The sequence below is a fragment of the Pseudorasbora parva genome, chromosome 22 (assembly GCF_024679245.1).
Source record: "Pseudorasbora parva isolate DD20220531a chromosome 22, ASM2467924v1, whole genome shotgun sequence".
In the NCBI taxonomy this organism is placed as follows: Eukaryota; Metazoa; Chordata; class Actinopteri; order Cypriniformes; family Gobionidae; genus Pseudorasbora; species Pseudorasbora parva.
The window spans coordinates 10,048,505-10,063,504 of record NC_090193.1 but is presented as its reverse complement, the minus strand read 5'-3'; the positions used below and the strand labels follow the sequence as shown (position 1 = coordinate 10,063,504).

The 15,000-nt window shown below is 47.7% G+C and overlaps 1 protein-coding gene and 17 non-coding genes across 18 annotated transcripts; 6 read left to right on the top strand and 12 right to left on the bottom strand.

The window, feature by feature from the left end:
- Positions 1–364: 364 nt before the first annotated feature.
- On the bottom strand, positions 365–437 carry trnar-acg (transfer RNA arginine (anticodon ACG)). Its single transcript has one exon. It is a non-coding gene; the product is annotated as a tRNA-Arg (tRNA).
- A 967-nt stretch (positions 438–1,404) lies between these two features.
- On the bottom strand, positions 1,405–1,476 carry trnae-uuc (transfer RNA glutamic acid (anticodon UUC)). Its single transcript has one exon. It is a non-coding gene; the product is annotated as a tRNA-Glu (tRNA).
- Positions 1,477–1,951: 475 nt separating this feature from the next.
- trnar-acg (transfer RNA arginine (anticodon ACG)) lies at positions 1,952–2,024 on the bottom strand. Its single transcript has one exon. It is a non-coding gene; the product is annotated as a tRNA-Arg (tRNA).
- A 630-nt stretch (positions 2,025–2,654) lies between these two features.
- On the top strand, positions 2,655–2,726 carry trnae-cuc (transfer RNA glutamic acid (anticodon CUC)). The gene has a single exon. It is a non-coding gene; the product is annotated as a tRNA-Glu (tRNA).
- A 265-nt stretch (positions 2,727–2,991) lies between these two features.
- Positions 2,992–3,063, bottom strand: trnae-uuc (transfer RNA glutamic acid (anticodon UUC)). The gene has a single exon. It is a non-coding gene; the product is annotated as a tRNA-Glu (tRNA).
- Positions 3,064–3,539: 476 nt separating this feature from the next.
- trnar-acg (transfer RNA arginine (anticodon ACG)) lies at positions 3,540–3,612 on the bottom strand. The gene has a single exon. It is a non-coding gene; the product is annotated as a tRNA-Arg (tRNA).
- Positions 3,613–4,242: 630 nt separating this feature from the next.
- Positions 4,243–4,314, top strand: trnae-cuc (transfer RNA glutamic acid (anticodon CUC)). The gene has a single exon. It is a non-coding gene; the product is annotated as a tRNA-Glu (tRNA).
- Positions 4,315–4,579: 265 nt separating this feature from the next.
- On the bottom strand, positions 4,580–4,651 carry trnae-uuc (transfer RNA glutamic acid (anticodon UUC)). The gene has a single exon. It is a non-coding gene; the product is annotated as a tRNA-Glu (tRNA).
- A 1,176-nt stretch (positions 4,652–5,827) lies between these two features.
- On the top strand, positions 5,828–5,899 carry trnae-cuc (transfer RNA glutamic acid (anticodon CUC)). Its single transcript has one exon. It is a non-coding gene; the product is annotated as a tRNA-Glu (tRNA).
- A 201-nt stretch (positions 5,900–6,100) lies between these two features.
- LOC137058184 (uncharacterized) lies at positions 6,101–9,806 on the top strand. The gene is made up of 2 exons (XM_067431386.1): positions 6,101–6,517; positions 7,772–9,806. The coding sequence occupies exons 1-2, from the start codon at positions 6,454–6,456 to the stop codon at positions 9,670–9,672; spliced, it is 1,965 nt and encodes a 654-aa protein (XP_067287487.1). The 5' UTR covers positions 6,101–6,453; the 3' UTR covers positions 9,673–9,806.
- A 969-nt stretch (positions 9,807–10,775) lies between these two features.
- trnae-uuc (transfer RNA glutamic acid (anticodon UUC)) lies at positions 10,776–10,847 on the bottom strand. The gene has a single exon. It is a non-coding gene; the product is annotated as a tRNA-Glu (tRNA).
- A 474-nt stretch (positions 10,848–11,321) lies between these two features.
- trnar-acg (transfer RNA arginine (anticodon ACG)) lies at positions 11,322–11,394 on the bottom strand. Its single transcript has one exon. It is a non-coding gene; the product is annotated as a tRNA-Arg (tRNA).
- Positions 11,395–12,024: 630 nt separating this feature from the next.
- On the top strand, positions 12,025–12,096 carry trnae-cuc (transfer RNA glutamic acid (anticodon CUC)). The gene has a single exon. It is a non-coding gene; the product is annotated as a tRNA-Glu (tRNA).
- A 265-nt stretch (positions 12,097–12,361) lies between these two features.
- Positions 12,362–12,433, bottom strand: trnae-uuc (transfer RNA glutamic acid (anticodon UUC)). The gene has a single exon. It is a non-coding gene; the product is annotated as a tRNA-Glu (tRNA).
- A 476-nt stretch (positions 12,434–12,909) lies between these two features.
- On the bottom strand, positions 12,910–12,982 carry trnar-acg (transfer RNA arginine (anticodon ACG)). The gene has a single exon. It is a non-coding gene; the product is annotated as a tRNA-Arg (tRNA).
- A 630-nt stretch (positions 12,983–13,612) lies between these two features.
- On the top strand, positions 13,613–13,684 carry trnae-cuc (transfer RNA glutamic acid (anticodon CUC)). The gene has a single exon. It is a non-coding gene; the product is annotated as a tRNA-Glu (tRNA).
- Positions 13,685–13,949: 265 nt separating this feature from the next.
- trnae-uuc (transfer RNA glutamic acid (anticodon UUC)) lies at positions 13,950–14,021 on the bottom strand. The gene has a single exon. It is a non-coding gene; the product is annotated as a tRNA-Glu (tRNA).
- Positions 14,022–14,497: 476 nt separating this feature from the next.
- Positions 14,498–14,570, bottom strand: trnar-acg (transfer RNA arginine (anticodon ACG)). The gene has a single exon. It is a non-coding gene; the product is annotated as a tRNA-Arg (tRNA).
- Positions 14,571–15,000: the final 430 nt, after the last annotated feature.

Here is a 15,000-nt window from a genome sequence, read left to right as displayed (position 1 = left end):
GGAATATGGCAATGTTCCGAAGGGATTGTTTACTGAATTCACTTGTACCAGACTCGATGGAGGGAGATGTCATTTGTCTCTCCCAGGGGGTGCAGCTCTCTCCCATTCTTGTGTTCGCATAAAAAGATACTATAAACTGGTCATTAAAGCAAGGTCCCCGTGACAGTGCTTATGCGATGCATTTGAAAGCACGCACGGTATTGTATGGTAGGCGCTATCTAGCTGACAAAACGGCCTGTGGTTGGACTGTCAGTTTACAAGAAAAAAAAACTAACCATTCCAATACCAATAGTCAAAAACTATGGGCTAATAAAACAAGCTAATAAAACTGCTGTAGGCTGATAGCGAAGCAAAAGAGGCAGATCGAGCCAGCCAGGAGTCGAACCTAGAATCTTCTGATCCGTAGTCAGACGCGTTATCCATTGCGCCACTGGCCCACCGATGAGGCGCCCTGGTGTTTACACGCATCTTGGTGGTGTTTGCCTGGAGCGGGGCCTGTCGCAACATCAACTTTTTCTCATGCCATTAACAGGCCTGGAGCCAACGTAAGGAAGCGCTCCAAAGAGGGGTCTGCTATGAAAAGCTTGAAGACGGAGGCGTCACATGTTAGGGATCTCTGTCTTCCTGGCGTGGCTAACGTAGCTGGGTAGCAAATTACTTTAAAACAGTGCAAGGCTGGCCGCTCAAAAAGCCAGGCATACCTCAGAGACGACGACACTCTGTGCTATGCGCTCTGTCAACCTGGAGCTCCTTCGCCAGATGCTCTGCAGAAGAAGGGCTGAAAACAAAAAGCGGAGTGAGTCAGGCACCTCTTGGCACTAAGAGCACGGCTGGGCTCTCCTTGTTGTCTTTTGCAAGCTGCTTTGATTGAATTGCAAGTTGCGATGTTGTTAGGATGTTCTCACAGAGCATGTGACAGTTTCTCAGTGGAAGAACTGTGATCCAGGGTCAGAGACTCTCTCCTCTCCAAGAGGAAAAGGCTAGCCTTAGCGGTTTTGCTTGAGAAATTGCAGCAAAATCTGGTAGAGGCCCACAGGCAGGCTTGAGGAGACAGGCTGAACAGCCCTTCCCTGGTGGTCTAGTGGTTAGGATTCGGCGCTCTCACCGCAGCGGCCCGGGTTCGACTCCCGGTCAGGGAACGTTCCTTTTGCCCTCCAGCGCGGCCAAGAAAATGTTTGAGTGTGAAAAGTGACCTCCTTCGAGCCGGAGTTGAACCAGCGACCTAAGGATTGCCAACGTTCCACCTACAGTCCTCCGCTCTACCAGCTGAGCTATCAAAGGTATGCAGGGAAAGAGAAGAACCTCAACCTATCAGGTTGCTGCAGCTCCACTGCTGGCTAAAAGCGATTCAGTAATAGACAGAAGCTCTGGCTGTTCGATAAGGGGAGCAAAGACAAGCCAAACTTCCCATACCGGGAGTCGAACCCGGGCCGCCTGGGTGAAAACCAGGAATCCTGACCGCTAGACCATATGGGAAAGCCCGCAAACGCCGGTCAGGCTTGTGTGCCATTTTTCATGCGTGTGGCCAGTACAAGGGCAGGGTTATGTTAGGCCCTTTGGCATTCAGTGTGTGACCGTCGCCTTTAAGAATATGGCAATGTTCCGAAGGGATTGTTTACTGAATTCACTTGTACCAGACTCGATGGAGGGAGATGTCATTTGTCTCTCCCAGGGGGTGCAGCTCTCTCCCATTCTTGTGTTCGCATAAAAAGATACTATAAACTGGTCATTAAAGCAAGGTCCCCGTGACAGTGCTTATGCGATGCATTTGAAAGCACGCACGGTATTGTATGGTAGGTGCTATCTAGCTGACAAAACGGCCTATGGTTGGACTGTCAGTTTACAAGAAAAAAAAAACTAACCATTCCAATACCAATAGTCAAAAACTATGGGCTAATAAAACAAGCTAATAAAACTGCTGTAGGCTGATAGCGAAGCAAAAGAGGCAGATCGAGCCAGCCAGGAGTCGAACCTAGAATCTTCTGATCCGTAGTCAGACGCGTTATCCATTGCGCCACTGGCCCACCGGTCAGGCGCCCTGGTGTTTACACGCATCTTGGTGGTGTTCGCCTGGAGCGGGGCCTGTCGCAACATCAACTTTTTCTCATGCCATTAACAGGCCTGGAGCCAACGTAAGGAAGCGCTCCGATGAGGGGTCTGCTATGAAAAGCTTGAAGACGGAGGCGTCACATGTTAGGGATCTCTGACTTCCTGGCGTGGCTAACGTAGCTGGGTAGCAAATTACTTTAAAACAGTGCAAGGCTGGCCGCTCAAAAAGCCAGGCATACCTCAGAGACGACGACACTCTGTGCTATGCGCTCTGTCAACCTGGAGCTCCTTCGCCAGATGCTCTGCAGAAGAAGGGCTGAAAACAAAAAGCGGAGTGAGTCAGGCACCTCTTGGCACTGAGAGCACGGCTGGGCTCTCCTTGTTGTCTTTTGCAAGCTGCTTTGATTGAATTGCAAGTTGCGGTGTTGTTAGGATGTTCTCACAGAGCATGTGACAGTTTCTCAGTGGAAGAACTGTGATCCAGGGTCAGAGACTCTCTCCTCTCCAAGAGGAAAAGGCTAGCCTTAGCGGTTTTGCTTGAGAAATTGCAGCAAAATCTGGTAGAGGCCGACAGGCAGGCTTGAGGAGACAGGCTGAACAGCCCTTCCCTGGTGGTCTAGTGGTTAGGATTCGGCGCTCTCACCGCCGCGGCCCGGGTTCGATTCCCGGTCAGGGAACGTTCCTTTTGCCCTCCAGCGCGGCCAAGAAAATGTTTGAGTGTGAAAAGTGACCTCCTTCGAGCCGGAGTCGAACCAGCGACCTAAGGATTGCCAACGTTCCACCTACAGTCCTCCGCTCTACCAGCTGAGCTATCGAAGGTATGCAGGGAAAGAGAAGAACCTCAACCTATCAGGTTGCTGCAGCTCCACTGCTGGCTAAAAGCGATTCAGTAATAGACAGAAGCTCTGGCTGTTCGATAAGGGGAGCAAAGACAAGCCAAACTTCCCATACCGGGAGTCGAACCCGGGCCGCCTGGGTGAAAACCAGGAATCCTGACCGCTAGACCATATGGGAAAGCCCGCAAACGCCGGTCAGGCTTGTGTGCCATTTTTCATGCGTGTGGCCAGTACAAGGGCAGGGTTATGTTAGGCCCTTTGGCATTCAGTGTGTGACCGTCGCCTTTAAGAATATGGCAATGTTCCGAAGGGATTGTTTACTGAATTCACTTGTACCAGACTCGATGGAGGGAGATGTCATTTGTCTCTCCCAGGGGGTGCAGCTCTCTCCCATTCTTGTGTTCGCATAAAAAGATACTATAAACTGGTCATTAAAGCAAGGTCCCCGTGACAGTGCTTATGCGATGCATTTGAAAGCACGCACGGTATTGTATGGTAGGTGCTATCTAGCTGACAAAACGGCCTATGGTTGGACTGTCAGTTTACAAGAAAAAAAAAAACTAACCATTCCAATACCAATAGTCAAAAACTATGGGCTAATAAAACAAACTAATAAAACTGCTGTAGGCTGATAGCGAAGCAAAAGAGGCAGATCGAGCCAGCCAGGAGTCGAACCTAGAATCTTCTGATCCGTAGTCAGACGCGTTATCCATTGCGCCACTGGCCCACCGGTCAGGCGCCCTGGTGTTTACACGCATCTTGGTGGTGTTCGCCTGGAGCGGGGCCTGTCGCAACATCAACTTTTTCTCATGCCATTAACAGGCCTGGAGCCAACGTAAGGAAGCGCTCCGATGAGGGGTCTGCTATGAAAAGCTTGAAGACGGAGGCGTCACATGTTAGGGATCTCTGTCTTCCTGGCGTGGCTAACGTAGCTGGGTAGCAAATTACTTTAAAACAGTGCAAGGCTGGCCGCTCAAAAAGCCAGGCATACCTCAGAGACGACGACACTCTGTGCTATGCGCTCTGTCAACCTCGAGCTCCTTCGCCAGATGCTCTGCAGAAGAAGGGCTGAAAACAAAAAGCGGAGTGAGTCAGGCACCTCTTGGCACTGAGAGCACGGCTGGGCTCTCCTTGTTGTCTTTTGCAAGCTGCTTTGATTGAATTGCAAGTTGCGGTGTTGTTAGGATGTTCTCACGGAGCATGTGACAGTTTCTCAGTGGAAGAACTGTGATCCAGGGTCAGAGACTCTCTCCTCTCCAAGAGGAAAAGGCTAGCCTTAGCGGTTTTGCTTGAGAAATTGCAGCAAAATCTGGTAGAGGCCCACAGGCAGGCTTGAGGAGACAGGCTGAACAGCCCTTCCCTGGTGGTCTAGTGGTTAGGATTCGGCGCTCTCACCGCCGCGGCCCGGGTTCGATTCCTGGTCAGGGAACGTTCCTTTTGCCCTCCAGCGCGGCCAAGAAAATGTTTGAGTGTGAAAAGTGACCTCCTTCGAGCCGGAGTCGAACCAGCGACCTAAGGTTTGCCAACGTTCCACCTACAGTCCTCCGCTCTACCAGCTGAGCTATCAAAGGTATGCAGGGAAAGAGAAGAACCTCAACCTATCAGGTTGCTGCAGCTCCACTGCTGGCTAAAAGCGATTCAGTAATAGACAGAAGCTCTGGCTGTTCGATAAGGGGAGCAAAGACAAGCCAAACTTCCCATACCGGGAGTCAAACCCGGGTCGCCTGGGTGAAAACCAGGAGTCCTGACCGCTAGACCATATGGGAAAGCCCGCAAATGCCGGTCAGGCTTGTGTGCCATTTTTCATGCGTGTGGCCAGTACAAGGGCAGGGTTATGTTAGGCCCTTTGGCATTCAGTGTGTGACCGTCGCCTTTAAGAATATGACAATGTTCCGAAGGGATTGTTTACTGAATTCACTTGTACCAGACTCGATGGAAGGAGCTGTCATTTGTCTCTCCCAGGGGGTGCAGCTCTCTCCCATTCTTGTGTTCGCATAAAAAGATACTATAAACTGGTCATTAAAGCAAGGTCCCCGTGACAGTGCTTATGCGATGCATTTGAAAACACGCACGGTATTGTATGGTAGGCGCTATCTAGCTGACAAAACGGCCTATGGTTGGACTGTCACTTTACAAGAAAAAAAACTAACCATTCCAATACCAATAGTCAAAAACTACGGGCTAATAAAACAAGCTAATAAAACTGCTGTAGGCTGACAGCGAAGCAAAAGAGGCAGATCGAGCCAGCCAGGAGTCGAACCTAGAATCTTCTGATCCGTAATCAGACGCTTTATCCATTGCGCCACTGGCCCACCGGTCAGGCGCCCTGGTGTTTACACGCATCTTGGTGGTGTTCGCCTGGAGCGGGGCCTGTCGCAACATCAACTTTTTCTCATGCCATTAACAGGTCTGGAGCCAACGTAAGGAAGCGCTCCGATGAGGGGTCTGCTATGAAAAGCTTGAAGACGGAGGCGTCACATGTTAGGGATCTCTGTCTTCCTGGCGTGGCTAACGTAGCTGGGTAGCAAATTACTTTAAAACAGTGCAAGGCTGGCCGCTCAAAAAGCCAGGCATACCTCAGAGACGACGACACTCTGTGCTATGCGCTCTGTCAACCTGGAGCTCCTTCGCCAGATGCTCTGCAGAAGAAGGGCTGAAAACAAAAAGCGGAGTGAGTCAGGCACCTCTTGGCACTGAGAGCACAGCTGGGCTCTCCTTGTTGTCTTTTGCAAGCTGCTTTGATTGAATTGAAAGTTGCGGTGTTGTTAGGATGTTCTCACGGAGCATGTGACAGTTTCTCAGTGGAAGAACTGTGATCCAGGGTCAGAGACTCTCTCCTCTCCAAGAGGAAAAGGCTAGCCTTAGCGGTTTTGCTTGAGAAATTGCAGCAAAATCTGATAGAGGCCCACAGGCAGGCTTGAGGAGACAGGCTGAACAGCCCTTCCCTGGTGGTCTAGTGGTTAGGATTCGGCGCTCTCACCGCTGCGGCCCGGGTTCGATTCCCGGTCAGGGAACGCTCCTTTTGCCCTCCAGCACGGCCAAGAAAATGTTTGAGTGTGAAAAGTGACCTCCTTCGAGCCGGAGTCGAACCAGCGACCTAAGGATTGCCAACGTTCCACCTACAGTCCTCCGCTCTACCAGCTGAGCTATCGAAGGTATGCAACGAAAGAGAAGAACCTCAACCTATCAGGTTGCTGCACTGCCCTACAAAACAAAAAGGCAGTAACTGCATTTTTGGTCAAAAATGAGTTATTATCATTTTCATGACATTCAAGGCATCCTTTGTTATGTGACAAAAAATATTATCTCAAATGTGTGTCGTTTTGGTGAAAAATGGTAGTCGTTTGTACAGTAACTGCAAAAAGGCCTAGTGAAACAAAGCATGAGTACAGTAACATCCATTACTGTATTCTTGTTTTGTTTTACCCAACAAAAAATAACCGTGTTGCTACGCAGCGCAGTTACTGTTTCCATGGTGAACACACACAGCTGATTTAGCGGCATCCTCACGAGACGGTTTTAACATTTGCGATTTCACCCTTCTAACTTCCCACAAATTTTGTTTGAGATGGCACAAAGCAGGGGAAAGAAGATGGTCGAACTGGCGTTGAAAAGAAAATACCCGGAGAATGGTAAGTAACAGTGACAGATTAAACATTTAGAGGCTAGGCTATCACAATATAAACACCTGTCAGCCGCCAGGGCGGGACTTCCTCTCAGAGGTCCATTCAGAAAGCATTATGCTAATTAACAGGCGATGTTTCAAATAGCTTTGCTTACCTCCCCCTGATCCTCCCTGCTCCTAGCTGTAACTTTATCCTCTGTAACTTCACATCATCGCCGATGCCATGTCATCATTTTGTTGTTCATGACACAAAGTTATAATCCAATCAGCGGTGGAAAAATATTCAATAACTAGAAAAGCACTCGGAGAGCATAATAACCGCGGTCAATGTAGCATTACAAATTCCAAATGTCCCGTGTTCCGGATCACCACCAAAATGTAGTCATCTGTTCCTTGTCCTAATACCCATGTTGTCCGAAAATGTCATCCAAATCCGTACAGTACTTTTCGAATTATCTTACTAACGAACAGACAGAGAAACGGCAACAGGTGTCTGTTCAACTTAAAACGCACTCTCTTCGCGTCCGCTGTTTGAAGACTATGTCCGCTGTTTAAAGACTATGTCCGCTGTTTAAAGAAATTAGTGAGTTGTGAGCAAAACTGACACCTTTCTCTTTACTGTAAGCATCATGCTTTCAACAAAAACAAACTTCTGCAGAGCGAGTCGGCAGTTATTTACGACCCCCCTTAGCGCTCAGGCTCAACACATTGGTTCCTGTTCCTAAGCATTTATTTATTGCACGGTTTGTTCTTCTAAATATAAAATTATATATTTAATTTGGATTCCCCTTAATTATATTAACCTATGAAAATGTTTCCCTCTGCATTACTGCAAGCTTCTGTTTTATCCTATTATTGTAGGATAATACAACTTACAACCTAATGTAACTTATAAAGCCAGGCTGCGTTTTTTGTATGTTGGCTTTTCTTTCTTCATTTTCATTAAGGGTTAAAAATTATTAATTTATTATTGTGTTAGTCATTATTTAGGCATTTATTAATTAATTAAACTTTATTAAAATTATTCCCTGTACAATTAAATATTATGATATACAGACATCGATATATAGCCTACATATGTTGATCAGAGTGAAGATGTTGTCCTGTAGGTCCATATAATAATAATTAATAATAAATACTAATAATACTAATAATAATAATAATAATAATTTGTTGCAGTAGCCTACACAGACAGACAGACAGACACAGACAGATGTGGATTTACATTCATGCCACTAATTTTCTCTCTTTTTCATTTAAGATACACATGTAGGTATTCCATCAAAGAGGCAGCAAGTCCTGCCCCCCGCTGAAACAATGGAGTGGACCATCCTGGACACTTTCCTGGATACCACCAGCGTGGACAGCTTATATGATGACATTACAGACCTAGATTATGTCCCAACCCCTACGATGGCACAGACTGAAGTGGAACTTGGAGACCCAGGAGAACAAGTGCAAGAGCCCCAGCCAGAGCCCCAGCCAGAGCCCCAGCCAGAGCCACAGCCAGGGCCACAGCCTGATGTTGAATCACGTCGACCACCAATGAGAGAGCCATGTGGTGCCAAATGTCGAAGAAGGTGTACAGACCATATTTCAGAGGAAAGACGGAGGGAGATATGGAGTCAGTACTGGGAGATGACCTACACAGAAAGACGATCATGGATGTTTTACTCAGTTACCCCAATGCCAACCAAAAGAATAACAACCGGCCCAGAAAGTCGCCGTGGCCGCTCATTTATCTACCGCCTGCAAAACCAGAAAGGAGAGCCAAGACAGGTCTGCAAAATGTTTTTCCTGTCATCATTGGGCTACCACCCTAAAAATGACAGTCTCGTTATTTCCATGATGGGGAAGTCGAACACCAGGCCACTGGTTCCATCCAAGGACCAGAGAGGAAGGCAGGCTGCAGTCAACAAGATAGACGTGAAGACCCTTGATGACCACATTGAGTCCTTCCATCCTTGTGTGAGCCATTACAGACGGGAGCATGCCCCAAATCGACGGTACCTGCCAAGTGACATCACAATTAAGATGATGCATTCAGACTACCTGGATAAAGGAAACGCCTGCTCCTATGAAGCATACAGGAAGATGGTAAAAGACAAAAAAATCAGCTTTGCCAAACTTGGGGAGGAGCAATGTGAGGACTGTTTGGAACATGCAGAACATGTGAACTGCCACACAGGGGAGACTGAAAGCTCAGATTGCCCAGAGTGCCTAAGGTGGAACAAACATAAGCAGTCTGCCCTAGAGAGCCGCCAAAGCTACCAGGCAGATGCAGAGAGGGACTGGCCGGACATGACATCAGTTCGGAGTGTGGACCTCCAGAAGGTGATAATGCTGCCACGGATGCCAGGAGTCAAGTCAGCAGTATTTACTCGTCGCATCGTGGCATACCACGAAACATTTGCCTCAGTGGGGAAAAAAACAAACAAAAAAAACACCATCTCTGTATTGTGGCACGAGGGAATGGCTGGGCGAAGTGCCGCGGAAATTACATCAGCATATACAACTGCATTGGAGAAGGAGCGGGATGTACGCCACACCATATTCTGGGTGGACAACTGCAGTGCACAGAATAAGAACTGGTGCCTTCTATCCTCACTTGTCACTCTTGTGAACAGTGACACCATTTCACAGGAGGACATCACACTAAAGTTTTTTGAGAGGGGACACACGTTCATGAGCGCAGACAGTTTCCACCATGGTGTCGAGCAGCAAATGAGGAGCCGTCCAGGTGGTGTGGTCTACGACTTTGAGGACTTTGTGAGTGTTGTGGCAAGCTCCAACTCCAGGAAGGTGGATGTTATCAAATTGGAGAATGCCAATGTGCTAGATTGGAGGGATGGCCACTCCACCGTCAAGGTCAAGAAAGCGCAAGCACCAAAGCTTGGGGAGATGGCGGAGATACAGGTGCGGCGTGGCTCCAAGAGCCTCTTTTACAAGCTGTCCCATACGGAGAATGAATTTATGGAATTGGACTTCCTCATGAAGAAATTCTCGCTGAAGGTGCCCACTCTTTTGCGACCACAGAATAGAGGGGTTGAGGAGGTCAAGAAGAGAGACATCCTCTGTAATCTTTGTCACCTCATGCCACCAAACAGGAGGGTGTTCTGGTATTCCCTGCCTGTGAGCAATGTTTTGGAGGATGAGGAGTAATAACCATATGAAATGTGGTGTTCATCAATTATTTGTATTATTATTATCATCATTATTTATTTATTTATTCATTCATTCATTCATTCATTTATTTATTTATTTATTTATTTATTTATTTATTTATATATATATATACACACACACAATCTATTATTAAATGTATGTTTACTAATTTGAAATATCTGTCCCATGTATTCATTTCATTCAGTACTTTATGTTTATAAACCTACTGAAACAGATACTGCACCATATAAAATCATCAACTTGTTTATCTTAGTTATCATCATAAGAGTACAAAAAGCGTTAGAAACACTTAGGCAACATGATTTTGTTTTGCTCTGTTGAATTGGAGTTTAACTTGCCTATATTGCTCCAAAGAAAAGTTGTTTTGCAATGCTTTAACATGAATGTGATTTGTAGGTATAGCAGATACTACATTACAGATTGAGAAACACCCCCAGAGACACATTAATCTAATACTTACACATAATAATGTGGTCCTATTCAAAATAAATTGTCCCCATTTGGGCCTTGATACAGCTTAGCAATGTGAGACTTTAAGCAGCCGTTTCAGCACCAGAACAGCTTCCGGGTGGAAAATATTGACCTAAAATGGTCAAATTAATTTGGGTTTGGTATATCCATGTTCAGAAAAACAAATGGTTCCAATTATTTCAAATACAGTAAAATACAGTAATATATCTAACACACCCAGAGCCCAAGTTGTGGCAAAATAGTTCTTGGAGAATCTGTAGTTACTGCCTTTTTCCTTGGCATGGTGCCACGTTTTTGGTAAGTAATACAAAGCAAGAATACAGTAACTGCAAAATAGGGGTAAAATACCAAATTAAAAATGAGGATTGATATGTACAAAAATAAAACTAATATAAAGTAACAAAAAAGCCACATGTCCAATAATCTACCTACAACTACTTAGGCTGGATGACAGGATAACTTTAAAGTCATTTTTCTCAGTTCTGCACTCTGCGTAGTTACTGCCTTTTTGCTTTGTAGGGCAGTGCAGCTCCACTGCTGGCTAAAAGCGATTCAGTAATAGACGGAAGCTCTGGCTGTTCGATAAGGGGAGCAAAGACAAGCCAAACTTCCCATACCGGGAGTCGAACCCGGGCCGCCTGGGTGAAAACCAGGAATCCTGACCGCTAGACCATATGGGAAAACCCGCAAACGCCGGTCAGGCTTGTGTGCCATTTTTCATGCATGTGGCCAGTACAAGGGCAGGGTTATGTTAGGCCCTTTGGCATTCAGTGTGTGACCGTCGCCTTTAAGAATATGACAATGTTTCGAAGGGATTGTTTACTGAATTCACTTGTACCAGACTCGATGGAGGGAGATGTCATTTGTCTCTCCCAGGGGGTGCAGCTCTCTCCCATTCTTGTGTTCGCATAAAAAGATACTATAAACTGGTCATTAAAGCAAGGTCCCCGTGACAGTGCTTATGCGATGCATTTGAAAGCACGCACGGTATTGTATGGTAGGTGCTATCTAGCTGACAAAACGGCCTATGGTTGGACTGTCAGTTTACAAGAAAAAAAAACTAACCATTCCAATACCAATAGTCAAAAACTATGGGCTAATAAAACAAGCTAATAAAACTGCTGTAGGCTGATAGCGAAGCAAAAGAGGCAGATCGAGCCAGCCAGGAGTCGAACCTAGAATCTTCTGATCCGTAGTCAGACGCGTTATCCATTGCGCCACTGGCCCACCGGTCAGGCGCCCTGGTGTTTACACGCATCTTGGTGGTGTTCGCCTGGAGCGGGGCCTGTCGCAACATCAACTTTTTCTCATGCCATTAACAGGCCTGGAGCCAACGTAAGGAAGCGCTCCGATGAGGGGTCTGCTATGAAAAGCTTGAAGACGGAGGCGTCACATGTTAGGGATCTCTGTCTTCCTGGCGTGGCTAACGTAGCTGGGTAGCAAATTACTTTAAAACAGTGCAAGGCTGGCCGCTCAAAAAGCCAGGCATACCTCAGAGACGACGACACTCTGTGCTATGCGCTCTGTCAACCTCGAGCTCCTTCGCCAGATGCTCTGCAGAAGAAGGGCTGAAAACAAAAAGCGGAGTGAGTCAGGCACCTCTTGGCACTGAGAGCACGGCTGGGCTCTCCTTGTTGTCTTTTGCAAGCTGCTTTGATTGAATTGCAAGTTGCGATGTTGTTAGGATTTTCTCACAGAGCATGTGACAGTTTCTCAGTGGAAGAACTGTGATCCAGGGTCAGAGACTCTCTCCTCTCCAAGAGGAAAAGGCTAGCCTTAGCGGTTTTGCTTGAGAAATTGCAGCAAAATCTGGTAGAGGCCCACAGGCAGGCTTGAGGAGACAGGCTGAACAGCCCTTCCCTGGTGGTCTAGTGGTTAGGATTCGGCGCTCTCACCGCCGCGGCCTGGGTTCGATTCCCGGTCAGGGAACGTTCCTTTTGCCCTCCAGCGCGGCCAAGAAAATGTTTGAGTGTGAAAAGTGACCTCCTTCGGGCCGGAGTCGAACCAGCGACCTAAGGATTTCCAACGTTCCACCTACAGTCCTCCGCTCTACCAGCTGAGCTATCGAAGGTATGCAGGGAAAGAGAAGAACCTCAACCTATCAGGTTGCTGCAGCTCCACTGCTGGCTAAAAGCGATTCAGTAATAGACAGAAGCTCTGGCTGTTCGATAAGGGGAGCAAAGACAAGCCAAACTTCCCATACCGGGAGTCGAACCCGGGCCGCCTGGTTGAAAACCAGGAATCCTGACCGCTAGACCATGTGGGAAAGCCCGCAAGCGCCGGTCAGGCTTGTGTGCCATTTTTCATGCGTGTGGCCAGTACAAGGGCAGGGTTATGTTAGGCCCTTTGCCATTCAGTGTGTGACCGTCGCCTTTAAGAATATGGCAATGTTCCGAAGGGATTGTTTACTGAATTCACTTGTACCAGACTCGATGGAGGGAGATGTCATTTGTCTCTCCCAGGGGGTGCAGCTCTCTCCCATTCTTGTGTTTGCATAAAAAGATACTATAAACTGGTCATTAAAGCAAGGTCCCCGTGACAGTGCTTATGCGATGCATTTGAAAGCACGCACGGTATTGTATGGTAGGTGCTATCTAGCTGACAAAACGGCCTATGGTTGGACTGTCAGTTTACAAGAAAAAAAAAAACTAACCATTCCAATACCAATAGTCAAAAACTATGGGCTAATAAAACAAACTAATAAAACTGCTGTAGGCTGATAGCGAAGCAAAAGAGGCAGATCGAGCCAGCCAGGAGTCGAACCTAGAATCTTCTGATCCGTAGTCAGACGCGTTATCCATTGCGCCACTGGCCCACCGGTCAGGCGCCCTGGTGTTTACACGCATCTTGGTGGTGTTCGCCTGGAGCGGGGCCTGTCGCAACATCAACTTTTTCTCATGCCATTAACAGGCCTGGTGCCAACGTAAGGAAGCGCTCCGATGAGGGGTCTGCTATGAAAAGCTTGAAGACGGAGGCGTCACATGTTAGGGATCTCTGTCTTCCTGGCGTGGCTAACGTAGCTGGGTAGCAAATTACTTTAAAACAGTGCAAGGCTGGCCGCTCAAAAAGCCAGGCATACCTCAGAGACGACGACACTCTGTGCTATGCGCTCTGTCAACCTGGAGCTCCTTCGCCAGATGCTCTGCAGAAGAAGGGCTGAAAACAAAAAGCGGAGTGAGTCAGGCACCTCTTGGCACTGAGAGCACGGCTGGGCTCTCCTTGTTGTCTTTTGCAAGCTGCTTTGATTGAATTGCAAGTTGCGGTGTTGTTAGGATGTTCTCACGGAGCATGTGACAGTTTCTCAGTGGAAGAACTGTGATCCAGGGTCAGAGACTCTCTCCTCTCCAAGAGGAAAAGGCTAGCCTTAGCGGTTTTGCTTGAGAAATTGCAGCAAAATCTGGTAGAGGCCCACAGGCAGGCTTGAGGAGACAGGCTGAACAGCCCTTCCCTGGTGGTCTAGTGGTTAGGATTCGGCGCTCTCACCGCCGCGGCCCGGGTTCGATTCCCGGTCAGGGAACGTTCCTTTTGCCCTCCAGCGCGGCCAAGAAAATGTTTGAGTGTGAAAAGTGACCTCCTTCGAGCCGGAGTCGAACCAGCGACCTAAGGATTGCCAACGTTCCACCTACAGTCCTCCGCTCTACCAGCTGAGCTATCGAAGGTATGCAGGGAAAGAGAAGAACCTCAACCTATCAGGTAGCTGCAGCTCCACTGCTGGCTAAAAGCGATTCAGTAATAGACAGAAGCTCTGGCTGTTCGATAAGGGGAGCAAAGACAAGCCAAACTTCCCATACCGGGAGTCGAACCCGGGCCGCCTGGGTGAAAACCAGGAATCCTGACCGCTAGACCATATGGGAAAGCCCGCAAATGCCGGTCAGGCTTGTGTGCCATTTTTCATGCGTGTGGCCAGTACAAGGGCAGGGTTATGTTAGGCCCTTTGGCATACAGTGTGTGACCGTCGCCTTTAAGAATATGGCAATGTTCCGAAGGGATTGTTTACTGAATTCACTTGTACCAGACTCGATGGAGGGAGATGTCATTTGTCTCTCCCAGGGGGTGCAGCTCTCTCCCATTCTTGTGTTCGCATAAAAAGATACTATAAACTGGTCATTAAAGCAAGGTCCCCGTGACAGTGCTTATGCAATGCATTTGAAAGCACGCACGGTATTGTATGGTAGGTGCTATCTAGCTGACAAAACGGCCTATGGTTGGACTGTCAGTTTACAAGAAAAAAAAAAACTAACCATTCCAATACCAATAGTCAAAAACTATGGGCTAATAAAACAAACTAATAAAACTGCTGTAGGCTGATAGCGAAGCAAAAGAGGCAGATCGAGCCAGCCAGGAGTCGAACCTAGAATTTTCTGATCCGTAGTCAGACGCGTTACCCATTGCGCCACTGGCCCACCGGTGAGGTGCCCTGGTGTTTACACGCATCTTGGTGGTGTTTGCCTGGAGCGGGGCCTGTCGCAACATCAACTTTTTCTCATGCCATTAACAGGCCTGGAGCCAACGTAAGGAAGCGCTCCAAAGAGGGGTCTGCTATGAAAAGCTTGAAGACGGAGGCGTCACATGTTAGGGATCTCTGTCTTCCTGGCGTGGCTAACGTAGCTGGGTAGCAAATTACTTTAAAACAGTGCAAGGCTGGCCGCTCAAAAAGCCAGGCATACCTCAGAGACGACGACACTCTGTGCTATGCGCTCTGTCAACCTCGAGCTCCTTCGCCAGATGCTCTGCAGAAGAAGGGCTGAAAACAAAAAGCGGAGTGAGTCAGGCACCTCTTGGCACTGAGAGCACGGCTGGGCTCTCCTTGTTGTCTTTTGCAAGCTGCTTTGA

What these genes read in the sequence shown, in the direction of transcription:
- LOC137058184 (XM_067431386.1), top strand. Translation starts at nt 6,454, where the DNA reads ATGGCACAAAGCAGGGGAAAGAAGATGGTCGAACTGGCGTTGAAAAGA. An exon ending in AAGAAAATACCCGGAGAATG is followed by an intron (nt 6,518 to 7,771) that starts GTAAGTAACAGT and finishes TTTTCATTTAAG; the next exon opens with ATACACATGTAGGTATTCCA.